Source organism: Pipistrellus kuhlii, unplaced genomic scaffold, assembly GCF_014108245.1.
Source record: "Pipistrellus kuhlii isolate mPipKuh1 unplaced genomic scaffold, mPipKuh1.p scaffold_m20_p_5, whole genome shotgun sequence".
Taxonomy (NCBI): Eukaryota; Metazoa; Chordata; class Mammalia; order Chiroptera; family Vespertilionidae; genus Pipistrellus; species Pipistrellus kuhlii.
Window position 1 is genome coordinate 3318026 of NW_023425551.1, and position 23873 is coordinate 3341898.

At 40.2% G+C, this 23873-nt stretch overlaps 1 protein-coding gene across 1 annotated transcript; it reads right to left on the bottom strand.

The window, feature by feature from the left end:
• Positions 1–1660: 1660 nt before the first annotated feature.
• On the bottom strand, positions 1661–23146 carry OPRM1 (opioid receptor mu 1). The gene is made up of 3 exons (XM_036413846.2): positions 22540–23146; positions 2996–3348; positions 1661–2202 (listed from the first exon to the last, which is right to left on the bottom strand). Exons 1-3 carry the CDS (start codon positions 22839–22841, stop codon positions 1667–1669), a joined length of 1191 nt encoding a protein of 396 aa, XP_036269739.2. The 5' UTR covers positions 22842–23146; the 3' UTR covers positions 1661–1666.
• Positions 23147–23873: the final 727 nt, after the last annotated feature.

The following is a 23873-nucleotide window of genomic DNA, read 5'->3' on the forward strand; positions in this document are numbered from 1 at the left end:
TGGGAGAACAGGGCAAGATACGGGGAAGATCAGACGTGACAAGAGGCCCAGACAGTGGGGCAGTGGCCCAGGTACACTACCCTGAGCCACACCCTAAAGTGCCAGAAAGCAGAGGGAAGGTGTGGGTGGGCACTCAAGGAGAAAGAAGCCGTGTTTGATAATGGCCATCATGGTCTCCAGGGGAAGTATTGTGCTTCAGTGGAACATATTTCAATTTTAGAACGGAAACTTTTACATTGCATTCTTTAATACGTTATCTCCAGGTTGAAGAAAGTCTATTTAAATCCCTGCCCTCTTTAAGCTTCTGATAGCTGCCCAGGAGGAGAGCTACTTAGTAAAGGAAGCAGGTTTGAAGGTCTTGATGTGGAAAAAAAAATAGGGAAAGATGCAGGCTAGGAAACCATTTCTTTCAGGCTTTTATTTCCGAGATGGATTTAGAAGTGAGACATGATAAGTTAATTTCCCTTTGGTTGGAAGTGCGTCTGCCATCATTATCTCCTCCTCCCTGGAGGGTACCAGTTCCTGTGCTCATTTCAGCATTATTTAATAGCAGGGGCATGAGGATTAATGACCCCTCTGGGCCCCAGGATTGCATTAGTCCTGTGGTTAATTGGAAAGGGTGAGTCTGGGTTTGGCTGGGTGGCTGCAGTGGGGCTCAAAGGGGACAGTGAGGTGGGTGTGGTGGGGAGACAGTGGAGAGGAGGCAGCGAACTCTCCCTTCCTCTCTTGCAGTTCTCTTTCTAGGCCTTGTTATGGTACCATCTGTCCCCACAGGCCCACCCTTGGCCCTAGCAACTTTAGCTAAGCGTCTGACTCAAGAGTTTACAGGTAGTTAATTTGAGTTCTGGGTTATAAAACTACACAAGCTGTGATTTTGGGGTGCTGGCAGCATTTGAAAATTTACTTAAATAAACCATAATCATGACGTGATATACTTGATTTACTTTAAAGGCCAGACTCCAAATCATGCAAGCCAGGGGCTTCCTAAGCCAATATTGAACTTAGAGACGGATTTTTCTCTTTTCTCCCTTTTGAATCCTCATTTAATGATAAGATTGTGCATAAATATCTCGACTCTTTCATGCGGGTCATCATCTATACTCTTCTGCATGTAGGAATACATCTTCCAGTAAATCATCATTTCTCATTTTGTCCTTTCCTTTCCTCCTTTGCGGTGACACTGCTTTGCTGGGAACATCTTGTACCTGTCACCAGAGTCAGCAAAGTGCTGACCTTTCTCTTCTACCACAGAGCCAGAGCAGGCCTGGCTTTTGAGAAGTGACAGGGACATTGGAGCGATATGCCTAAAATACATGGCATTGCTGGGGAAAATGAGGCAAAATTTAGATCAGGATCACTTCCACAACACGCTAAAAGTCATTCATTTTGAAAAGAAGACAAGACTGTGGAGATAATGGTTTTTAGAGGCTTACAGGTTTCTAGTTGGCAGGTCTCTAATATAAAGAAAAACATGCAACTATATAGAGCGTGGCTTATGAATGAAGCGCCTCGCCAACACAGTGTGGTCAAAGTGTGGTCTCCTCCTCTCTCTATCTTCATGCGAAACCCCAGACTCCTAGTTGCTGGTCTCTTTCTTATGGGTTGAAATTGTGGATTGGTACAAAGCTCTATCATTGCATATCATCCCCAGTAAGTATACCCAGTTCTAGAAGCTGCATACCTGATGGTTAGTCCTATCCACTGTGTTGGCCGTGGAGGGGTGGTCTCTAGTGTTCTGACGAATCCGAGTGGAGTTTTGCTGCTCAATGGTGGAGGAAGTTGGTATACAGAACTCTCTGAAGCATCGCTTGAAGTTTTCGTCCAGAAACGCATAAAGGACTGGGTTCAGGCAGCTGTTTGTGTAACCCAGAGCAATGCAGAAGTGCCAGGAAACCGTCTGAAAAGTAGTTTCTGGGATTGTGATCAAGGCTTTGATGATGACGTAAATGTGGATGGGGGTCCAGCAGACGATGAACACAGCTACGACCACCAGCACCATCCTGGTGATTCTCCGGAGATTCCTGTCCTTTTCCTTGGAGCCAGAGAGCATGCGGACACTCTTGAGGCGTAAGATCATTAGCCCGTAGCACACCGTGATGATGAGGACGGGCATGATGAAGGCGAAGATGAACACACAGATTTTCAGTAGATTTTCCCAGTACCAGGCTGGGTGAGAGAATGTTAATGTGCAATCTACGGAACCTACGTGAAAAAAGCATTACAAGGAAGAATTAGAAGCACCATTTAATGATTTTAGGTGTTAATATTGCCTTCTTGCTTACTAATTTTCAAGCTTGACATTAGCTAACATAAGGCTATTAGTATACATGCTAGTAAAGGAATACTTAAAGAAACAGTGGGAATAACTCAGCTCTCTGTTGATTTTTAGAAATAAACTTATTTATTTCTAAAGATCTCATTTTGCTGTCCACTTTGGTCACACTAAGTTTTCTTTCAGCCAACAATTATGGACCTCCCGCCATGAGCTATGTCCTCTATGGGGTCTATGTTGATATAAAAAATATATAATCACTGTCCAGAGTCTATAGGACATCCCAGCTAATGAACATCTTCACTCCACTTTTTGATTGGTGGTATATCATTCTGACACGAGGTCTAGAAAGATGCATTTTTTTAATAGAGGCAGCCACTTGAAATTTATCAAACAAGCCTCTGCTGGTTTGGGTTTAAGTTCTAATTACTCTTGGAAGAACTGTATTTTTATTATGTCTCATCATTTTGATGAAATGAAAAGACATCAAGAACCAGTAGATTATACTGGTATTCTCTTTGAAGTGTTTAGTGGGCTTAAAGTCACAGGGAAAATTCCTATTTCAAAAAATATTCAAAGACATTTTTTCTAGAAAGCTATTTTATTAAAATTGCAGTTTGACTAAGACATTGGAACACTCCAAAAAAATTCTAGTTGGCTAATGACTTCACCAACGTTTTGTTCAATAAACTCTCCACCCCTCAGGCCTGCAACCTTACTCACCATGCCTGTACTTTGTTGTGGCCATGAACATCACAGGCAGACCAATGGCTGAAGAGAGGATCCAGTTGCAGACATTGACGATTTTGGCATTGCGGGGCGTACGGAAATCCAGGGCCTTGACGGGATGGCAGACGGCGATGTAGCGATCCACACTCATGGTACAGAGCGTGAATATGCTGGTGAACATGTTATAGTAGTCTATGGAGATCACAATCTTGCAGAGGACGGTTCCAAATGGCCATGTTCCCATGAGGTAATTGACACTCTGGAATGGCAGGGTACTGGTCGCCAAGGCATCTGCCAGAGCGAGGTTGAAGATATAGATGTTGGTGGCCGTCTTCATTTTGGTGTATCTAGAAAATGAAGGAAGAGCAGAGGCTGAGTCAGAAAAAGATAGCAATGTGAAATACTGGTAAACTTCCAATAATTAAAAACAAAAAAAACCCTGCAAGGATTAGCGGAAAGCATTTGAGACTCATTTTATGGAAGAACTGTTTTCTTGGAGAGGGAGAGAGAGAGAAGCATCAATGATGAGGGAGAGTCAACCTGGGCATGTGCCATGATCAGGAATTGAACCATGACCTCTTGGTTCATAGGTGGATGTTCAACCACTGAGCTATATGAGCAGGGCTGTTTTCTAATATTAGATTGGCTATTTATAGCCATGTGCTGATAGGCTAAATAAATAATTTCTCTACCTATCAGTTTTATTAGCTATAAAATGGTCATGATAATAGGTATCATACTGATTTATTTATAACTAGAGTCCCTAAACCCTGCCATGGGGTGATGGTGGGGGTGGGGGGAGCACTGGCACCCATCTTGGCTGGCTTCGGACCTGTGGGTTGGGGGCAGTTCCTGCATTGAGCATCTGCCCCCTGGTGGTCATTCCACTGGTCATTTTGCTATTTAGTCAATTTGCATATTAGGCTTTTATTACATAGAATGTGCCAGGTACAGGTAGCTCTCAGTCAAGTGTCCAGACACTGGATAATTTATTTTAACTATATATATAAATAAAATTCAGATTTTATAGTTAAAATTGTGAAGCATGGGGTGAGAACATGTTCTTATGTCCATCCATGTGCTACTTTTCTGGAAATGAAAGGAGAAATGCTTCCATTATGGCTAAGAGACTTTACTTAACCATGTTTAACTTACACTTTTAGGAAGTGCTTATTTCCTGCTTTATTTGATTTCTGCTCATTCTACTTTAGGACATGAATAGCATTTCTTTGATCAGAAGTTTTGCTTTCTTGATTCATGTATTCTGATATAACTAATATTTATGTTGTATAGACATATATCACTAGGCTAAATCCTCTGATTTATATAAAGCATCATAGTAGGCTTGATTAGCCTTATTCGTTACTTTAAAAATATATTTTATTGATTTTTTACAGAGAGGAAGGGAGAGAGATAGAGAGCTAGAAACGTCGATGAGAAAGAAGCATTGACCAGCTGCCTCCTGCACACCCCCCACCGGGGATGTGCCCGCAACCAACATACATGCCCCTGACCGGAATCAAACCTGGGACCTTTCAGTCCGCACACCGACGCTCTACCACTGAGCCAAACCGGTTTCGGCCTTATTCTTGACTTCTTTGTTTGCAAATATGTAGATTATTCATCCTTAGTCCAAATGACTTCAAAAACAGCATCAGAATATCTGTCTCAGGAGATAGTATATTTGGGATCATAGATAAAGATGTTCTGTATTTCTTATAAATACTTAGTTTTTAGAGCTTAGAAATTACTTGCCTTCAAATTTGAGAGTTCTAAAAGAAAATTAAATTTCTTCTATTTTAAAATCTAGTAGTTGTGTATGTAAAAATATCATGTATACATAATATCAAACAATGTTATACCCCAGGGTATTTCTTATATATTGAAAGAACAACAATGAAAATGACTTCAAAATAGGATAAAATAATTTTACCAATATTAATATTAGAAAATTGTGTTTTGAAGAAACCTGAGTGTATATTGTAGATTGTATAGTGTATATATGCCCTCAAATATTTTAGAGGGCATGAATAGTCAGTAAAATTTTTATCTATTGTACTTAGTACAATAAATATAAAGCTTTATCTATATTTTTGGTGATGATATAGCACATATAATCACTCAATATAAATAAAATATAAAAGACAGCCTGAACATAAAAGTTAAATGAAATAAAGATAGAATTACATTATCCATTTGGCACAGAGCCCAGTACAAGACGAATACAAGTAAATGCTTGTTGAGTAGAATTAAATGAAGGAAGAAGGGTTTGAATGACTTTACTTATTTATTTATTTATTTATTTATTTATTTATTGTGAAACAAACTTAAAAAAAATAAATCTGAAGCTTTTGAAGTAAAAGTGAACATGGAACATTCATTTTGCCTTGTCCATTAGTTGTTAAATTTAAAAAGAACTTTGGTTATACAAGATCATGAATGATGAGAAGTAGGATCTAGAAGGAGCTTTGAAGACCACATTGTATGACCATCTTGCATCATGGCAAGAGAGCCCAAGGGAGAGAACGTTTGAGATTTTCTCCTGTTCCTCTAGATTCCATCTAAAACTAAAAATGTGCCTCTATGTTGTATGCTGGGCCATGTGTAATTCTGGGAGTGCATTTCTGATAATGTTGTAGTTTGTCCCAGAAATTCTTGGCCCACTGTTAACTAAAACAAGGTAAGCATGCAAAGCTTTTCCATATTCTTTTTAAAGATGGCCATGCTGGAGCCATTGGAAATTCCGAGACTTAAAAAAAAAAAAAAGTCCAATGTAATGGCAGAATCACATATTTTTAAAAGAGTACTGAGTTTGTTCTATTTTTTTTGATTCTCTAATAATCTATGGTTTAATACTATCAATTCCAGGACTCACAGTCCATCTCTTCAGTTCTTTGACTGTCTTTCCGACTTTCTTTTGGAACATCTCTGCCTGCTATTGGCTTCTCAAATGCGATATTCCCCAAAGTGTGTTTTTCCTTTCTCATTCACCACCATCTCCACCAATATCACCACAATATAATCAGTAACAATTGTTGGAGCCAGGATTCAAGGCCAGGTTATTTGTGGGTTATTAGCTACAATGTGTTTCTAGTTAATAACCACCTCTTATTATGTTTCTAATTGCTTCTTGTTTCATGAAATAATTTCTTTCATCCCCTGAAGATATTAAATATGGTATTTTAAAGTTCTTGTATGATTGCTATTTCATCCTGTTTCTTTTAAAAAATATATATATATTTTATTGACTTTTTACAGAGAGGAAGGGAGAGAGCTAGAGAGCTAGAAACATTGATGAGAGAGAAACATCAAAGCTGCCTCCTGCACACCCCGCATTGGGATGTGCCCGCAACCAATGTACATGCTCTTGACCGGAATCAAACTTGGGACTCTCCAATCCGCAGACCGATCCTCTATCCATTGAGCCAAACCGGTTTCAGCTCATTCTGTTTCTTTAAGTGTACCGTAAGTTCTTTTGTTTGCTGTGTCTCCCCCCCCCCCCCCCCCCCAACATCTTTCACGGTACAGTCATTCACTAACAATACGATTCTATTGATTTTGAGTTGACCCTTGAAGTTAATATTCCTTGGTAGATTGTTCACTGTTTCTGCTGTGTGGTCTGACCGAGACAGGAGCTGGGATTAGACTGCACCATACGGTTTCCAGGAAGAGGAGAGGATGGAGTGGGCTTGAGGGAGCCACAGTGCACTGGTGGCTAACTTAATCCCCCAGAGCATTGCTGGTCTCCCAGGTACAGCCAGTATCTCTGCCCCAAGCACTGCACCACTTTTTAAATGGACACTGTTGTTTCTGTGTAGCCTATAGACGGGAAAACACACCAGTGGCTACTGACCAGGCTACCACTACTGTGGAAATCCACTCCATTGTGGAAACCCCTTCTTATGAACTCACATTACATGAATGAAGTCATCAATGTCTCCAACACTCTTGACCTGCCTCTGTTGCACCATCACTTCTTTCAAAAGAAGGAGGAATGACTTAAGTTTGTATGTTTAGGGTGAAGAATAGGATATGCATCATTCTTTCCCTTCCACGGTCTCTTCCCAAGGTCCAGCTTCCCAAAGGAAACACATATTGTATCCAACTATTCCAGGTAGCAGGTTTCAAAGGGCGTGGTCCCCATATGAGAAGGTTACCTGTGGTCCAGGTCTGTGACTAGATAGGTTTGTGTATTCATTCTGGGATTAGAATTAGGAAGCTATTATAGTTGCACAGTCAGCTAAGTCACAACCACCAGCAAAGTATTTGCCAACAATAAAGATGCTATTTTTTTTTCTCTATCTGCTGATTCATTTCATCTTATCTCTCAACTTGTCCAAACATTATCAGGGGAAGAAGGAGTGACATTTAATAGGATCTTTTAAACATTTAGGCTGCCTGCCAAGAATTTTCCCCATCATTGTAATAAATTTGTGTATGGCTTTTCATTGATTTATTGCTTTAATTTGTGTTCTTTAAAAGATAATTTCTAAAAGTTGTTCTAGAGTTTGTTCTCAATCAGCCATCCTGAAAATGATACATTGCATAGGAATACCTCTAAATAGGTTTTGAGTATTGTATAAAAGCAAATCTGGCCCTCTTAAAGAACTTAAGAATAACTTTCAACCTTTAGCATGCTTGCACATGAAATCTTAGTCTTGCGTAATAGATGTGACAATTATATATTGAAATCAAGTTTTGTCTTTTAGTCTATAAGCTTCTGGAGTATAGAGACCATGATCAGTTTGTACTTTGCTGCCTGCTTGATGTTTCAGCCTGCAACTATATTATCTCTTTAACTAAGATGTTCCTGTTCATCTCATAGAAATACCTTCTGCTTTCCCATCTCATATCATATTACTACTTCCCACATGGATTTCCATCATTGTCTCCCTCTGTTGGCAGAGTAGAAGAGAGGATGGTATGTAATAGTGAGGTTTGTGTAATGGTGAGAAAGAAAAAAAACTCCTGAGAGCTTTTGGGAAGCCAGTTTAGTTGCTAACAGTCAGACTTTGGTATTTACTTATGGAACATAATTCTTTAGAGCACATGTGTCAAACACAAGGCCCGCGGGCCAAATCTGTCCCGCCAGGCCTTGCAATGTGGCCCGCACCACGCTGTCATCACTGCACTCCGCTGCGTTTCCATCACAATGACAGTTTATGACTGTTCAGTAAACCATTCGGCCCGCAATTTAGGCTGGATTTTAGATTTTGGCCCCTTCTCTGATTGAGTTCGACACCCCTACTTTAGAGTATCAACTTCAGATGAGGACTTTTCATGGCTGTGATGTAACAAGATAAAAACAAGACGCCTCTATAACCAGACCTGACCAGAGGTAAAACCAAATCACCTGAACCACAAAACTGCCCAGCCTCTCCCTCTCCTGGTTAACATGAGGTGTCCACTGCTTCTCATTCAATGAATAGAGTCCCAGTGCACAAAATTTGTGCACTCGGGGTGTAGGGGAGGGTTCCCTTCAGCCTGGATTGCAAAAGGGACCCGACCTGTGCACGATCAAGGCTGGGGAAGGATGCAAGAGGTTGGCCACCTGCGGAGAGACTGGGAAGGCTCCAGGGTATGTCTGGTCCATCTGGCTCAAACCCAATCAGCCAGATCCCAGCAGCAAGCTAACCTACGGGTCAGAGCGTCTGACCCCTGGTGGTTAGTGCACATCACAGTGAGCAGTTGAGCAGCCTTAACATTTTATTAGCATATTACACTTTGAATGGCTGACTGGACAACTGGACACTTAGCATATTAGGCTTTTGTTATATAGGATGACTCTAGCCTGATTCTGCTAATTGACCTTCTAGATAAGAAATTATTGATGCCCATGTGTCAAATTACTCTTGCTTTGAGCAATACCCTATCTAGATAGATCTCTGCTTCCTTGAATCTTCTCCTTAAACACCAAATATCAACTAAAATCCCAGTGGTGTCCCCACTCCACTCCTGAAGCAAGCTTAATAAGCCTAGTAGTTTGAGCTCCAACTCTATTCCTAGTGGATTTTGGCTGGTGAGCATGGATAGCACAGTGCCCTTGTATCTGGATATTGTCCTAGCAGCAGCAGGCCAGCAGCAATTAGCAATTGGAAGGAAGCATTAGGAATTTTCTGGTGATGTCCACAGATGGGTACAGGCCACTTGGAGAGCACAGTAGTTACAACAGCTGCCTGCACCACAGGAGTCTTGGCAAACATACTCACCCCTTCATTGTCTATCTGTAGCAGACAGAACCCATTCCCGATGGATCTGGGAGCTATGAAAGCTCATATTGGACACCATATTACTTTTTAGGGGGCTGCTCTCCTTTTTCAGAGCCAATGACCATGCACTGCAGCTGTAGTTGAATCCTCACCATGCACTAGGCCTGTGGTCAACAAACTGCAGCTTGTGAGCCACATGTGGCTCTTTGGCCCATTGTGTGTGGCTGTTCCACAAAATACCATGGCCTGGGCAAGTCTATTTTGAAGAAGTGGTATTAGAAGAAGTTTAAGTTTAAAATTTGGCTCTCAAAAGAAATTTCAATCGTTGTACTGTTGATATTTGGCTCTATTTTCTAATGAGTTTGCTAATCACTGGGCTTAGGGCCTAGGCTAACTACCTAGTCTGCATTCTATTCCTTCAATTAGTTATTGACTGTGGTCTTTAGATCTATCACTCACTAAAGCATAAACCTATTTGCTAATTGTAATCAAGTGGTTTCTATTTACAGTGCTTATTTTCTGTATCTCCTAAAAATTTTTGCATTTAAACATTTAAGTGTTAAGAATTTAAGAAATGAAAATCATACTTTTTAAGTTAGAAACGTTCCTGGTGATTCTTGAGTCACACCAACTGTTTACTTGATCTTAAGACCAATCCCATTAAAGTGCTATAAACCTACAGATCAGTGAATAACTAAACTACCTTGATTTTGATAATTTCCTTCTGATTTGGGTTCTTAATCAAATCAGTAGTAAAACACTCTTGCATGGGCAAGTAGGAAACATGTTGGGCTTGGAATTAAAATACATAGGTGTAAGAAAGGTTTTGTGACCAAGTGGTTGAACTTTAATTTCCACAAGTGTAAAGAGATGATTATATTACCCCTAAAAATTACCACCAGAACAAATTAAATGATGATGGTGATAGATACTATTTTTGGAGTGTGATAACTCTAGCCAATCTCTACTGAATGTTTACTTTCTGCCAAGCATTGCTGTAAACACCTCACTTGGGTTTTATGATTTAATCTTCATTACAGACTTATGAATTGCATATTATTACTTCTTTTGTACGTGACTAAACTGAGGTTCATGGGGGTTAAGTAATTTATTCAAAATAACAGTGGCAGAGGCATAATTTAAATCCATACTATTTGTTATAGTTTAGGTTCTCCACTATTACATTGCACTGTAATAATATGTACCATATAATATTATTTATCTGTGTGACAAATTATATATATATATATATATATATATATTTAAACTAATATGCAAAGTATCCCCCTGGGAGTTCAACCAGGAGATCAGGAGTTTGATCGTTTGCTATGACGTGCACTGAACATCTGTGGGATGCATGAAATGAAGGGAGACCCTAGCCAGCAGCTGGAAGGCCCTGATCGGCCTTGATCACCAGCCAGGCCTAGGGACCCTGCCCATGCACAAGTTTTGTGCACTGGGCCTCTAGTAAGTTTATAAAGTACAGTAAGAATTTCTACATATATTTGTGTAAACTGATGCTTGGAAAAATCCTATTAATAGCTACAAGAACTGTGGTTATGTCTCAATATTAAAGAGCACTGAGGGTTAGGACAATTGTCAAAGGACAAAAATGTTTAACATTGTAAATTTAAATGTCTGTTTATTACTATGCAAGTAAAATTCCTAGATAATTTAAATTTTTTGGGGGGGGTTTGTGTGTGTTTGTGTGTTTGTGTGTGTGTGTGTGTGTGTGTGTGTGTGTGTGTCTTGTAGATATAACCATTAGCAATGCTTAATAATAGCACAACATATTGGAGAGAATTATATATCAGGATAACTATGTAAGAAGATCAAGCCTGCAACCCGGGTATGTACCCTTGACCAGAATTAAACCCAAGACCCTTGAGTTTGCAGGCCAGTGCTCTACTCATTGAGCAGAACTGGCTAGGGATAGCATTGCTTTCAAATTTTGCAACAGAGGTTTTTAATTAACATCCATGAAGACTTAATTTCAAAGTTCATTTGTCAAAAACTGTGAATGAGCTATCCCTGTTCATTCCTTTTAATGTGTGATAATACATTCGGATATGTAAATACAGGGTGTCCCCAAAAATGTATTCACACTTTAACAGCTGATAGCTCAATTTTGAGAATGAAATGTATTTTAGTAAGCACTGCCTTTATAATTATTGCAAATATGTGTATACATTTTGGGGGGCACCCTATATTTTGGTATTCTATGAATTCCTGCAAAAGTAGCTGCTCCAAAACTTTGGCACCAATTGAAAGAAAGTAAAAGTTTTCAGTTAGTTCCTATAGATCTTGGCTTATGTAAAATTATACCTTTTGGTGACTGTTTTCCATCTGAGGAGTATACAAATCTTTATAATGTAACTACCATGCTGACCAGGATCTTTTTAGGAAACAAAAAGTAGTTTATTGAGGTTTTTTCTAAGTAATTTTAGGAAAGGAGATTTTTGGAAAGCATTTTTCTTCCCCTGTGGAGAATTCAATAGCATTTGTTAGAAGAAAATATGATTCATGAATACAGCAATAATGTGGCAAAGCAAACAAGTTCCATTAGTTTTTAAAATCTAAAATTTCAGTCTTATGGTCCAAAAAGGGTTATTAAATCAAATAGAATTGTCTTCCAACTTGGACCAGACTCATTTGGCACTAACAACATTTCTGGTTGTAAATTAATGTGTATAACTGTATTTTTAATAGGAAAACTCCAAATATGACCTTGATTTATATTTTTTGTTAAAAAGCCTCTAATACAATATTTTATTGCCTTTCAGGATCATCTATTACTTTTGAAACTTTCTCCATTTTAATTTTCATATTATTGTGTGTTTTGATTAGATCATTGCACATTCATTTTTAAAAACCTGAAAAATATAAAAAGTAACTTTAACATGTAGAGGCAAACTAATAAAATTTTATGTTGCATACTCTAACTTCATGATCAAAGTTATTTATTTCACAGTTCTCTTAGCTAAAGGTAAAATTTATATTGGACTTTATGAAATAAAAAATCTAAAGCTTTATAGACATGTTCTTAATTTTCATAGAATACATTTTATTTTTTAATACTTTTTTTTCATGATAAAACCCTCTGAGTGTCAACTTTGAGTCAAACATACGAGGTGTACCGGTTAGTGACAGATTTTGTAATCAAAGAAAACACATAATTTCAAGAGAAACATCAAAAGTGTTTTATTTAAGTAATGTCCATTGCTAGCTACACATTTCCCCCATCTCTCAGGTAATTTGTGGATACTGTTTCAATAGAGCATTTCTTGTTTTGAGGCAAGCCATTCAGAGACCTAATTTTCCACTTTTTTGTGCATTTTGAAGTGCTGCTCATACAGTGCATGTGCCATCGATCGGAACAAGTGGTAATCTCAAGGAGCAAGGGCTGGTAAATACAGTGGGTGGGTTAATACTTCCCAGGCAAGATCTTTTAACGTGTCTTTAACTGGTTTTGAAGTGTGTTATCATGAAGCAAAATTACTTTGCCATGTCTTCTGGCATATTCTGGTCATTTCATGATCGAAGTATGGTTCAAATTGATTATTTGTTGTCAGTAGCGATCAGTATTAATGGTTTCACCTGGTTTTAGAAGCTCATAATGCACCACACCTTCCTGATCCCACCAAACGCAAAGCATTGTCTTCTTTCCAAAGCGATTTGGCCTTGCAGTCAATGTTGATGGTTGACCTGGAGCAACCCATGATTTCGTGCATTTGGGATTCTTAAAATAAATGCACTTTTCATCTTCAGTCACAATTCGATGAAAAACAAACATCTCTTTCGTGCTGTTGAAGCAACATTCTACTGTGACTTTTTGGTTTTCCATTTGTCTTTCATTCAGTTGATGTGGCACCAATTTTCCTTCCTTTAAAATCTTTCCCATTGCTTGTAAACAATCATCAATGTGTAATCTTTCTGCAAGTTGTTTTTGAGTTTGACACGCATCTTCATCCAACAATGCTTGTAATTGTTGGTCTTCAAACTTTTTGGGATGAAGTGGATGTTCTTTGTTTTTCACATCAAAATCATCACTTTTAAAGTGTTTAAACCAGTGTTCACAAGCATCTTGAGATGGAGCATGTTCACCATTAAGCTTCCCGAAGTATACGATAACTTTCAGCAGCACTTATTTTCTAATTAAAGTAATGAATCACAACTTCCTGCAAATGCTCTTTTTTTTAAACACGAAATTTGACATTTTTAAGTGCAAAAATATCTATGATGTTAACGCCTTCAGCAAATTTGACATATTAAGTTTTGAAGCTTGTTGTCAATACAACAAAATAGCATACATATTAAGTTGCATATATATCAACATATGTGTAACTCCATCTATTAAAAAACATCTGCATTATTAACCAGTACACCTAGTACATTTATGTAGCATTTTTTTAATTTTAACTTTTGCCAAGTACCATGCTAGGCAATCATTCTCAACTGATTTATGTCCCCCCTGGCTTGGGGGGGCCTAAGATCTGGCGAGAGAACATAACCAACTGTTTCAAAACAAAATGTTAGATATGACGGCAAAGTAGGAGTGATAAGGCAATCTTGAAAGGAACATTTTTCCTGCATTTAGGTGTCAGGAAAGTTGCGATTATTACAATTTTGTTTCATCAGATGGAGAGTCCTCATGAAAATATTAAATTTACTTCTTGGGGTCATATGGCTGGTCCATGCTGCTGAGGCTTTTAAAACTGATGACGGCAGTAAGGGCTCAGAAGAGGATTGACCCCCAAAAGCTTATCTATTATCTATGTTCCAGATAGATTGACTCATTGTTTCTCTAATGAGTCTATCATGTATATGTTTTTCAGAGACAAATATAAACCCCTGTTAAGTACATTTTCTTTTAAAATATATTTTATTGATTTTTTTTTTTTTCAGAGAGGAAGGGAGAGGAATAGAGAGTTAGAAACATCAATGAGAGACAAATAGCTATCAGCTGCCTCCTGCACATCCCTCACTGGGAATGTGCCCGCCACCAAGGTATGTGCCCTTGACCGGAATTGAACCTAGGACCCTTTAGTCCGAAGGCCGATGCTCTATCCACTGAGCCAAACCGGTTTCGGTGATGTTAAGTACAATACATTTCCACTGGCAAATTTTACTACTCATTTTACTGATAGTAGTCATCAAATTTTATTGCCTGTTTATTTAATTTTTGTGTGAAATAGGACTTTTTTTTTTTAACAAAGCTCCTTTAGTCACCCAGTATGACTTCTTGTGTGTACATCACTATGATGATTTTACTTGACCAATTACCCCCACCAAAATATCTTAAGCAATATTTTTTTTATTTTTATTTTAGAGAGAAAGGGAGAGGGACAGAAAGATAGGAACATTGCTGATGAGAGAGAATCATCAACTAGCTGTCTCCTGCACATCCTGTACTGTGGACCGAGACCACAACCCAAGCATGTGCTCTGACTGGGAATCAAACCTATGACCTCCTGGTTGATAGATCTACACCAGCCAGCCAGGCCCCATCAAATCAAATATTTTGATTTGTTAAGTTCCACATCTTCATTGAATTTAACTAGAGTGTTGACCAATTTATTATGTTTCTAAAGATTGAACTTCCCAAACTGTATGAACAAAATGCCTCAGCTATACCAAAGCATAGTTTCTATTTTTTTGTACTAGACTTAGAGTAAATTTTTTTGACAGAGTAGAGGACATACATATTTTATGTAAAATTTGGTTTAGCACTAGCTGGTTTGGCTCAGTGAATAGATCGTCGGCCTGCAGACTGAAGGGTCCAGGATTTGATCCTGGTAAAGGGCAAGTAGCTTGGTTGCAGGTTCCCCCGTGACCGTGGCCCTGGCCCTGGTCCAGGCTCATGCAGGAAATAGCCAATCAATATGTTTCTTTCACATGGGCATTTCTCTCTGTCTTTCTCTCTCTTCCACTCTCTTTAAAAATCAATGGAAAAATAGCCTCAAGTGATGTTTTAAAAGGCAGTTAAAGTAAGGGCATATAGAAGAGCATGTTCAGTTGTATTTGACTTTCTAAATTAGTGAGAAAATAATTATAGTCTGTTGTGGAAATTGTCATTTGTGTTTTATTGTATTTTTTATTTCTTAATTACATTTGACTTTCAATATTGTTTTATATTAGTTTCAGGTACACAGCATAATGCTTAGACCTTTACATAATTTACAAAGTCATTCTCTGGTAAGTCAAGCACCCACCTGACACCATCATAAGTTATTACAATATTATTGACTGTATTCCCTATCATGTACTTCACATCCCATGATTATTTTGTAACTACCAACCTGTACTCCCTAAATCCTTCACTTTTTTCACCAAGCCCCTCAATCCCTCCCATCTGGCAACCATTTGTTTTCTGCGTCTATAAATCTGTCTTTTTAAAACTTAGTTCATTTATATGTGTTAATATATGCTTTGTTGCATTGACTCATGTATTAGTCCTGTTTTTTTTTTTGTGTGTGTGTGTGGAAATGTGACATATTTATAGGCAGGAAACTTTGTTCAGAGTGGTAGTCCTTTTTTAAAAGTTGGCGTGAATTTCTCCATTGATACCTATGTTTTAAATTCCACAAAGGACAGTGATTTTAAAGAACAGAAGTGAGCCGTCTGAAGCCTGCCTTCTGGGACAGGGTGTTCAGAAGTAGGCCGACCATCCTTCCAGTCAGTGACAGAGGAAGACATGTCCAGAGCAATGAGTCTTGAGGTTATTTCCCCCCTATGAATACATTAATTTAGTACTCTATCATTTCAATGTATTACACTTACAACTTGTATCATGTTTACAATATCTACTTTGATACGTTACAGTATAGAATTCTCTTTCATTGTTTGGTGAAAATTAACCATGACCCTCTCCTCTCACTTTTTCTCTATCCTGTCTGTGAGACATAACTAACACCTTTAGATAAATTTGGAAAATTGGATGGAGACAAATCAGGTTATCCCATTGCTGAGCTTGGTGATAGAGGAAGGTGAATTACAGTAATTGTAATAAATCTTGGGGGTGATGTTTGTCTAATACTGTGGTTAAAGAACACTAGGTTAGTTATTATGGCTCAGTCTTTGGCATTTATCAGCTGGTAAAGTTGTACTTCTGGAAAGAGGGAGGACTGTACCTATTTTGCTCACTAGTGTATCTGGAGCTTCTAGGAAAGTTCTTTGTGTATAGTTGGTGTTCAACAAACACAGCAAATAAATAAATGAGCCTGTCTGAACTCAAAACATTTTATGAAAAACCAAATCACTCAATGTAATGAAAATTAAATTTGTATAAAACTTAAAGGCACTATCTTGATTCTTGCATATACCTGTTTTGTTTATTTTATAAGTAAGTAAAATTAACCTTCCTTTTGTCACCAGGAAGAAAGACCATTTGAAGGGTCTCAAAGAATGCTGTCTGCTTTTAACAGGGCCTTTTATTTCAGTGGCTTGGGATCACCAACATCCCCAGAAACATGCTCACATTTAAGTTCATTCAGCCCATGTGGTTTCCTTTTTGGAGACGATGGGGGCTGAGTAAGTATGAAATTATAGTGTTGGTAATAATTTCACTTGTTCTCTTGGCAGGCACAGTCAGGTTCTGATGTTCAGGTTATACTGCCGGCAGCACTTTTTAATTAACATTTAATACTCCCCCACAAAAATTCTTAACCTTTCACTGGCACCGAACCCCATCTTCAGTGAAAAAAATGCACAGAAGCAAAAAAGGCCTCTTTATTGATCACCTTGTTCTGCAAATTTCTACACTTCGGGTACTCTCAGTTCTCAAAAACTCTGCAAGCCTCAGGAATGTTATTTTCTACCTTGTAGTAGTAGAGTTTACTATTGGGGTTTCGGATGTTGACAAATATTGTGTGGGAAGTCCTGGAAAAATCCATAATGAAAGTGTTAGGCATAGATAGGCACCCAGACTCACAGTATCATCATTAATTCTATCTCTAGCTTTTGACTCAGTTTACTATGATTAGTTTTATTGTGATAACAGAACCCAGGATGAGGCACAGGGATGATTTTATATATATATATATATATATATATATATATATATATATATATATATATATAATTTCAGAGAGGAAGAGAGAGATAGAAACATCAATGATGAGAAAGAATCATTTATCGGCTGCCTCCTGCATGCCCCACACAGGGGATCAAGCCCACAACTCGGACATGTCCCCTGACCGGGAATGGTACTGTGACCTTGTGGTTCATAGGTACCTGCTCAACCACTGAGCAATGCCAGCTGGGCAGGGATGGTATTTTAAATGCCTAAATTTCCAAAGTTAGTGTTCAGAGAACATCATCATTATAAGTTACTTCTTCTAATTCAAATAAAGGACTCTGCTCAGTAAAAAGGAGTTTCATCACATGCAGTCATTATTTAGACAGATTCTGTTCTAGGGTCTTGACTATAACACCAATTTAAATGTGAAACATTTAAGTAACAAAAATAGTGATTTTTCTCCAAAAAGTAATTGTCTATTTTCTTCACTGAATTCATTGAACAGCATAAAAATAACTTATTAATAGGAGGGCAAGCAAGTTGCAAGTATCTGTCCTTAGAATGCTTTCGCATCATCATGGCTTCCAGGAAGATGACTGTGGCAGAATCCAGTGCATTGGGAAGGAGTGGACTGGAATGGAGTATGACAACATTCAAAGCCTTGCTTTGCTTCTGCAAAACTGTGACTCAAAAGGATAAACTATATTTCAAAATATTAGAATAGATAATATAGCTGATGCATGGGAAGGCCAACATACTAGGTCAGTGGTTGGCAAACTCATTAGTCAACAGAGCCAAATATCAACAGTACAATGACTGCAGTTTCTTTTGAGAGCCAAATTTTTAAAACTTAAGCTTCTTCTAGCACCAGTTCTGCAAAATAGACTCGCCAAGCCGTGGTATTTTGTGGAAGAGCCACATTCAAGGGGCCAAAGAGCCACATGTGGCTCGTGAGCCGCAACTTGCTGACTATGGCACTAGGTGAATGGTGAGATCCAGGTGGCTGATGGTGTGAGCCCAGTGAGAAGGTAGGTACATTCTCAGTTGAAGAGAAGCAAATAACAAAACTCTTTACTTTGATGGAGCACTTTCAGAGTTTTCTGCACACTTCTATGTATTTTATTTAAGGGGGACCTGAAACCTACGAGATTAAATATGATCATTATTCCTTTTGTGCAAGTGAAAAATTTAGGGCATTTATGTGATGATGATAATGAGAAAGGGGCAGAGATTCAAACTTGAGTCTTTTTATTTCAGGGTTAGCACTCTGTTCACTTTCTTATGCCTACCGTGCAGATTCCATTGGCGGAATTTAAGGAAAAATGTAAAACATCTTGAGCTTGAGCTTTCTTGAGAGATAATTTAATTTACAACTTAATAAATTGTTTCCTGGAGTTCTGAGGAGTACACACATGGACGGAACTCTTAAATCTCCTTGCCAAACGGGTGTCATTTTTCTTATTCACAAAATGGAAAGCTTGTCTAGATCTGTGCTTCTCAATATTAGCTTCACATTGAAGCCACTTTGGGAGATTTTAGACCTCCCTAAGTCCAGGAGCTATCTCCAGAGATTCTGATTCCACTAGCCTTTAGCCTTGGGCAGAGATGGGTTTTCATTAACAAATAAGACTTTCCAGGTGATTCTAAGATGCAGCCAAACTCTAAGATGAGAATCACTGGAATAGAAGGTGTGGAAAGCCTTCTTCCATATGTCAGTATGTTGCCAGGATTTACGCAATAGCTCTGATGAGTCATGAGTTCTTCGGAAGGAAACTCACATTTTATTGCTCATTTTATCCTGTATTGGTTCCTGGCTGGAATTTAGATCCAATTCTCACTGAAGAGATTCTGGAAACTGGAGTATTCTTCAGCTGGACTATATGTCATCCAGTTAAAACCCTCTGAGGGATGAAGTAGTGCGAGAAGAGGCAGGTGGCCGCTCCCGCTCATCCCAGCTCTGCTGTACCTGCCTGCCCCTGCTGCTGGGGATGAGGGAGAGGCTTGCACTGCTGCAGCTGTACTTGCCAGCTGTGAGCCTGGCATCTGGCGCCTGTTGGTCAGTTGAGTGGCGCTCCCACTGTGGGAGCGCACTGACCCCCAGGGAGCAGCTCCTGCATTGAATGTCTGCCCCTGGTGGTTAGTATGTGTCATAGCCACTGGTTGACTGGTTGTTTGGTCATTTGGATGCTTAGGCTAATATATATATTAGAGGCCCTGTGCATAGCATTCATGCACAGGGGGTGGGAGTCTCCTCAGCCTGGCCTATGCCCTCTCACAGTCCAGGACCCCTTGTGGGATGACCACCTGCCAGCCGGATCAGGCTTAAGCCAGCAGTCAGACACCCCTCTCGCAGTATGGGGCTCTTGCAGACCTGGACTCCTCGCTCCTTATGGCTGGCATGGAGTGGAGGTGGGAGAGGCTCCTGCCACCACAGCTGTGCCCACCAGCTAGGAGCTGGCTTCTGGATGAGCAGTGCACTGACCACCAGGGGGGCAGCTCCTGCATTGAGCGTCTGCCCCCTGGTGATCAGTGTGCATCCTAGTGACCGGTTGTTCTGCCATTCAGTCAATTTGCATATTAGGGTTTCATTATATAGGATATATAGATACTTATTGAATTTTAAATAATAGCAGGAAGTGAACATTTTATCTCAATACTTTAAGTGATGCAGCATTATACTCATCTCTTAAAATTTTATTAAGTTTATTGATATGACATTGGTTAATAGAGTATATAAATTTCTTGTGTGTAATTCTAAAACACATCTTTATATTGCATTGTGTGCTTACTACACACAGTGTAATCTCCCTCCACCACCATATGATTGACCCCCTTTTCCCCTCATCTTTTTAAAGGGATAATAATACTGCTGAACTGACTTTGTAGATAAAACACCATAGTTTAGAAACAGTACAGCTACAAGTCTCAGCTACACAGGTGTATTTTCTTCAATTCTCTGTTACTTTCCTCATCACTTCATTGGTCACTGAGCTATTTTTTTTTCCTTCTGTTTCACAGTCATCTTTTCAGCGGGTTATCTGACCTTGGATTAAACACTTGAGTTGCCACAGGTTGGTGTTTGGGGTGACCTTTTAGTGGAACTGTCAGTACAGAGAAGTAAAGCAGAATATCATGTTCCCAGGAAGGTAAAATGTCACCATCCTTTTCCAAGTCACTGAGAGGTCAGAGGTGATGCCTTCAAAGAAGACTCACCTCACCAGAGTCCTCTGAAACTGTAGAATAAGATCAATTTGCTTCTTTCCCAGACACTTGTTTCTCTAGTGGCTGTCTTTTTATTGAAAAACATAAACTAGATGGAGAAAAAACGATGAGGGGAAAATACCAAGAGATGCAACAAAAGAGAATAAAATACAGTGTTTCTGATGGCAGGATTTCTAGGTGCTTTAGTAATTTCTCTTCATCCTTTATTCTCCAGGATTCCAGAGATAAATATAGGAAAATTTATTATTTCCACATTATTCTTGCTGACTAAACCTACTCTGTCATTCTTTAGGTGAATTAACCAAAATTATGATTTGCCACTCTAATAAAAAGAAAATTATACCAGTTGGAGACATTCAGTGGTAATAAACAACCTGTCCTTGGAAAAATCATGTATATTTTCTGTGCCTCAGCTTACTACCCTAGCACTGATAATCTCTAGAGTCCATGTTAAGTCCTACAAGCTTATGATTCCATGAATTTTCTAAGGAAAATGAGAAACATATTTTCCCTTCTTAAGGCAGGCCTTTATGGTTTTTATCATAACTGCAAAGTGAGGTGCACTTTTTCTATTTGATATGAATCTTTGTATTGGATCACATAAGTGAATTTTTATAAAATCAAATGTTTATAAAAACAAATTCTTAAAAAAAGTAAATGTTCACAAACATAAATTCTTCCATTGATGGTCTCTCCCTGCATTTCCTTCAGTTGTTAGCTTTCTTCTCAATAGATGGTGCTGTTTTCTCAGAGACGCTACTTATTCCCTAAAAGATCAGGGAAATTAGTATCTCTCTTTAATAATCATTAATTAAAGAAATCAGCCCTCTAAGTAGAAAGACTCCAGTACAAGCAACACGCAGTACCTAGATAATGAAAGCATAATGGGGAAAATAAACTGTCAAGCGATAAGCGAGGCCTGCGGGAACCTGCAGTATTTGCTGAGTAGATGAAGCAAATATTGTAGCCAAACACAAAAATTCCATGTTCACTACACACATAGAGCACATAGAACCCTGAGTAGGAAGAACATCTTAAATCGGGAACCATTTTAAGGCATTAAAATGACCTACTTTCACCAAAGTGACTCTATAGCATCCCATATTAGCATGCACGGCTTGAACACATGCATCGACACTAATGCCATCAGCCCCGATCTCAGTTCATCTTGAGAGCTGGCACACTCTGTGCCAACTCAGCCGGGAGCACCTGGGAAACAGAAAGCGGACCTCAAACTCTTTCGAAATACTATCCCTGGATGAAACCACTCCTCTTTTCTGAAGAGCACACCATCACAACATTCTAGGTAGTAGTTTATAATCCAGCTTTGTGCTGCCTTAGCCCTTTGGAGGCCCGGAAACAGACCCACCCTGCACTTTTCCTGAACCCAGATCAGTTCTGACTGAATCAGCCCCTGGCAGATCCAGATCCGCAGCTGCCCACGGAAACCTGGCAACACAACTGTCATGTGTGTTACAGCAAAGCAACACTGTGGAGAGACACAGCAAACTTCCTCTCTGAGTGTGGCCGCAGGGGAGCAGGAGTGGGGAAAGGGCTGCTCTGAGGAGGGAGGCAGGGTGGGGATGCGGTGCAGCAGGCAGGCTGTAAGGACCCAGCATGAGCAGGGAAGTTGCCAAGGTTCAGCTCTGGAAAGGGCTGAGAAGGAGACCTGGCCCCCTACTTAGAGGAAATACACCAGAATTCTGTTTCCATTATTCACACATCCCTGTTCCAAGAGCTTCTGCCAAAGAAACTGGGAGGGTGTGCCCAGATGAGGTGAGCTCCAAGCTATTTTTTTTTTAATTTTTACTTTTATTTATTTATTCACTTTTGGCCAGAGCTTCCCAGCTTTCACCAAAGCAACTTCCTTGTTTCTGAAATGTTGGATGTTTCTTTATTACCAGTGGGGGGTGGGGGGGGGGGAGGAGAAACAGAAATGTAGGATTTTTGCCCTCCAACCACCACCAATCTGTTGCCCCACATTCTCCCCTGTGGACCTCCCTTTTCTCATCTTCACACCAAACACTCTACCTTGGGGCTCAGGTGTCCCCTTCTGCCCCCCGTTAGCGGAGCTCGGACGCCTTTCTTACCTGACAATCACATACATGACCAGGAAGTTCCCGAAGAGACCCACCACGCACACCACGGAGTAGAGGACCATGATGGTGACGGCCGTGACCGTGGAAGGGCTGCTGGTCGGAGGGCACAGGCTGTCACTCCCGCTCAGCGCCGTGCGGTTCGGGCCGCACGGGTCGGACAGGTTGCCATCCATGTGTGAGAAGTTGACCCAGGACCCGGGGTTCGGTGCTGGGGCGCAACTTGCAGAGTGCGCGTAGGAATCGGAGCAGTTGGCTGCGGCGGCGGGGGTCCTGGGGACGGTGCCGCTGTCCATGGTGCTGACGGCCGGCGGGGACCGCACTGGGAGCTTAACCCTCCAGCACAGGGACTTTTCAGGATGGGTGCACGCTTCAGCGGCTTCCTCCAGCGGCTGCCAGGGCTCCTGTGGTTTTTCCCAGAGTCCAGCCCCTGCGAATCCAGGCAGGAGCGTCAGGCACAAGGGGAGAACCGAGCATCTGACGCTCTCCTCTTCTTGCAGCCCTCTCCCACCTAATTGCACAGAGACTAGTCCCCAGCCCCTCACCGCTGGAGGGAGGAGGGAAGGAAGGAGGGAGGGCAGTGCGGGATCCAGAGGCTGGAGGAGAAAAGAGGGGTGGATTTTGCGCACAAGCGATCCAAGGAGTTGTTCTCCCCACTCGGCACTCATCTGGGCAACACCTCTTAGGAGGGGCGGAACAGAGAAGGGAGTTGGAAGGAAGGCGTGGAGCAGGAGGCAGAAGGAGAGTTAGCTCCTGTCAGCAGGAAAGCTTAAGAAAGGGGGCTGACTTTCTGTTTCCCCAGCGTAGGTTTCTCTGTACAGGATCACAGAGAAGGCATTGGCCTCAGGCAACTGGAGCCACCCTTAGTTCCCAGCGGTTTCGGTCCCTACTGTCTATGGCAATCATTTGGGTGCAGGGGACACAAATCCCTCTTCTTTAGTCTTCCTTCCTGCACACTCATGCACAGGTAACTGTTTTTCACATCACCACACGAGAATTTCCAGCCCTTCCAACCTGCCTGAAGCGGGAGAGGTTCTTTCTCCGAAAAAGAAATGAGAAACATAGAAACTCTGGTGAAGGAAACCTATGACGTTTCCTCTTTAGTGCCTGGGTTTCTCCTAGAGTAGAAGCTCTGGTTGCATCTGGTTTATGTCTGGTTGGGAAGAGGCATCAGGACTGGTTACAGAAATCAGTGGGTTGGTTGTGGCATCCAGGAAAGTCAACCAAAAATAATGTTTATCCTCCACGTTCTAAATCTCATAGGCCTGTATGGAATTATTCATTATCCATTTTATCTCCAGACCTCCTGTCTGGACATGTGCTTCTCA

Bases quoted from the DNA above. Each gene is read 5' to 3' on its own strand.
- OPRM1 (XM_036413846.2), bottom strand. From the start codon at position 22,841: ATGGACAGCGGCACCGTCCCCAGGACCCCCGCCGCCGCAGCCAACTGC. The intron at 3,349-22,539 runs GTAAGAAAGGCG...TTCATTTTCTAG, and splicing joins GTCATGTATGTGATTGTCAG to ATACACCAAAATGAAGACGG. The intron at 2,203-2,995 runs GTGAGTAAGGTT...TTTTTCACGTAG, and splicing joins CACAACAAAGTACAGGCATG to GTTCCGTAGATTGCACATTA.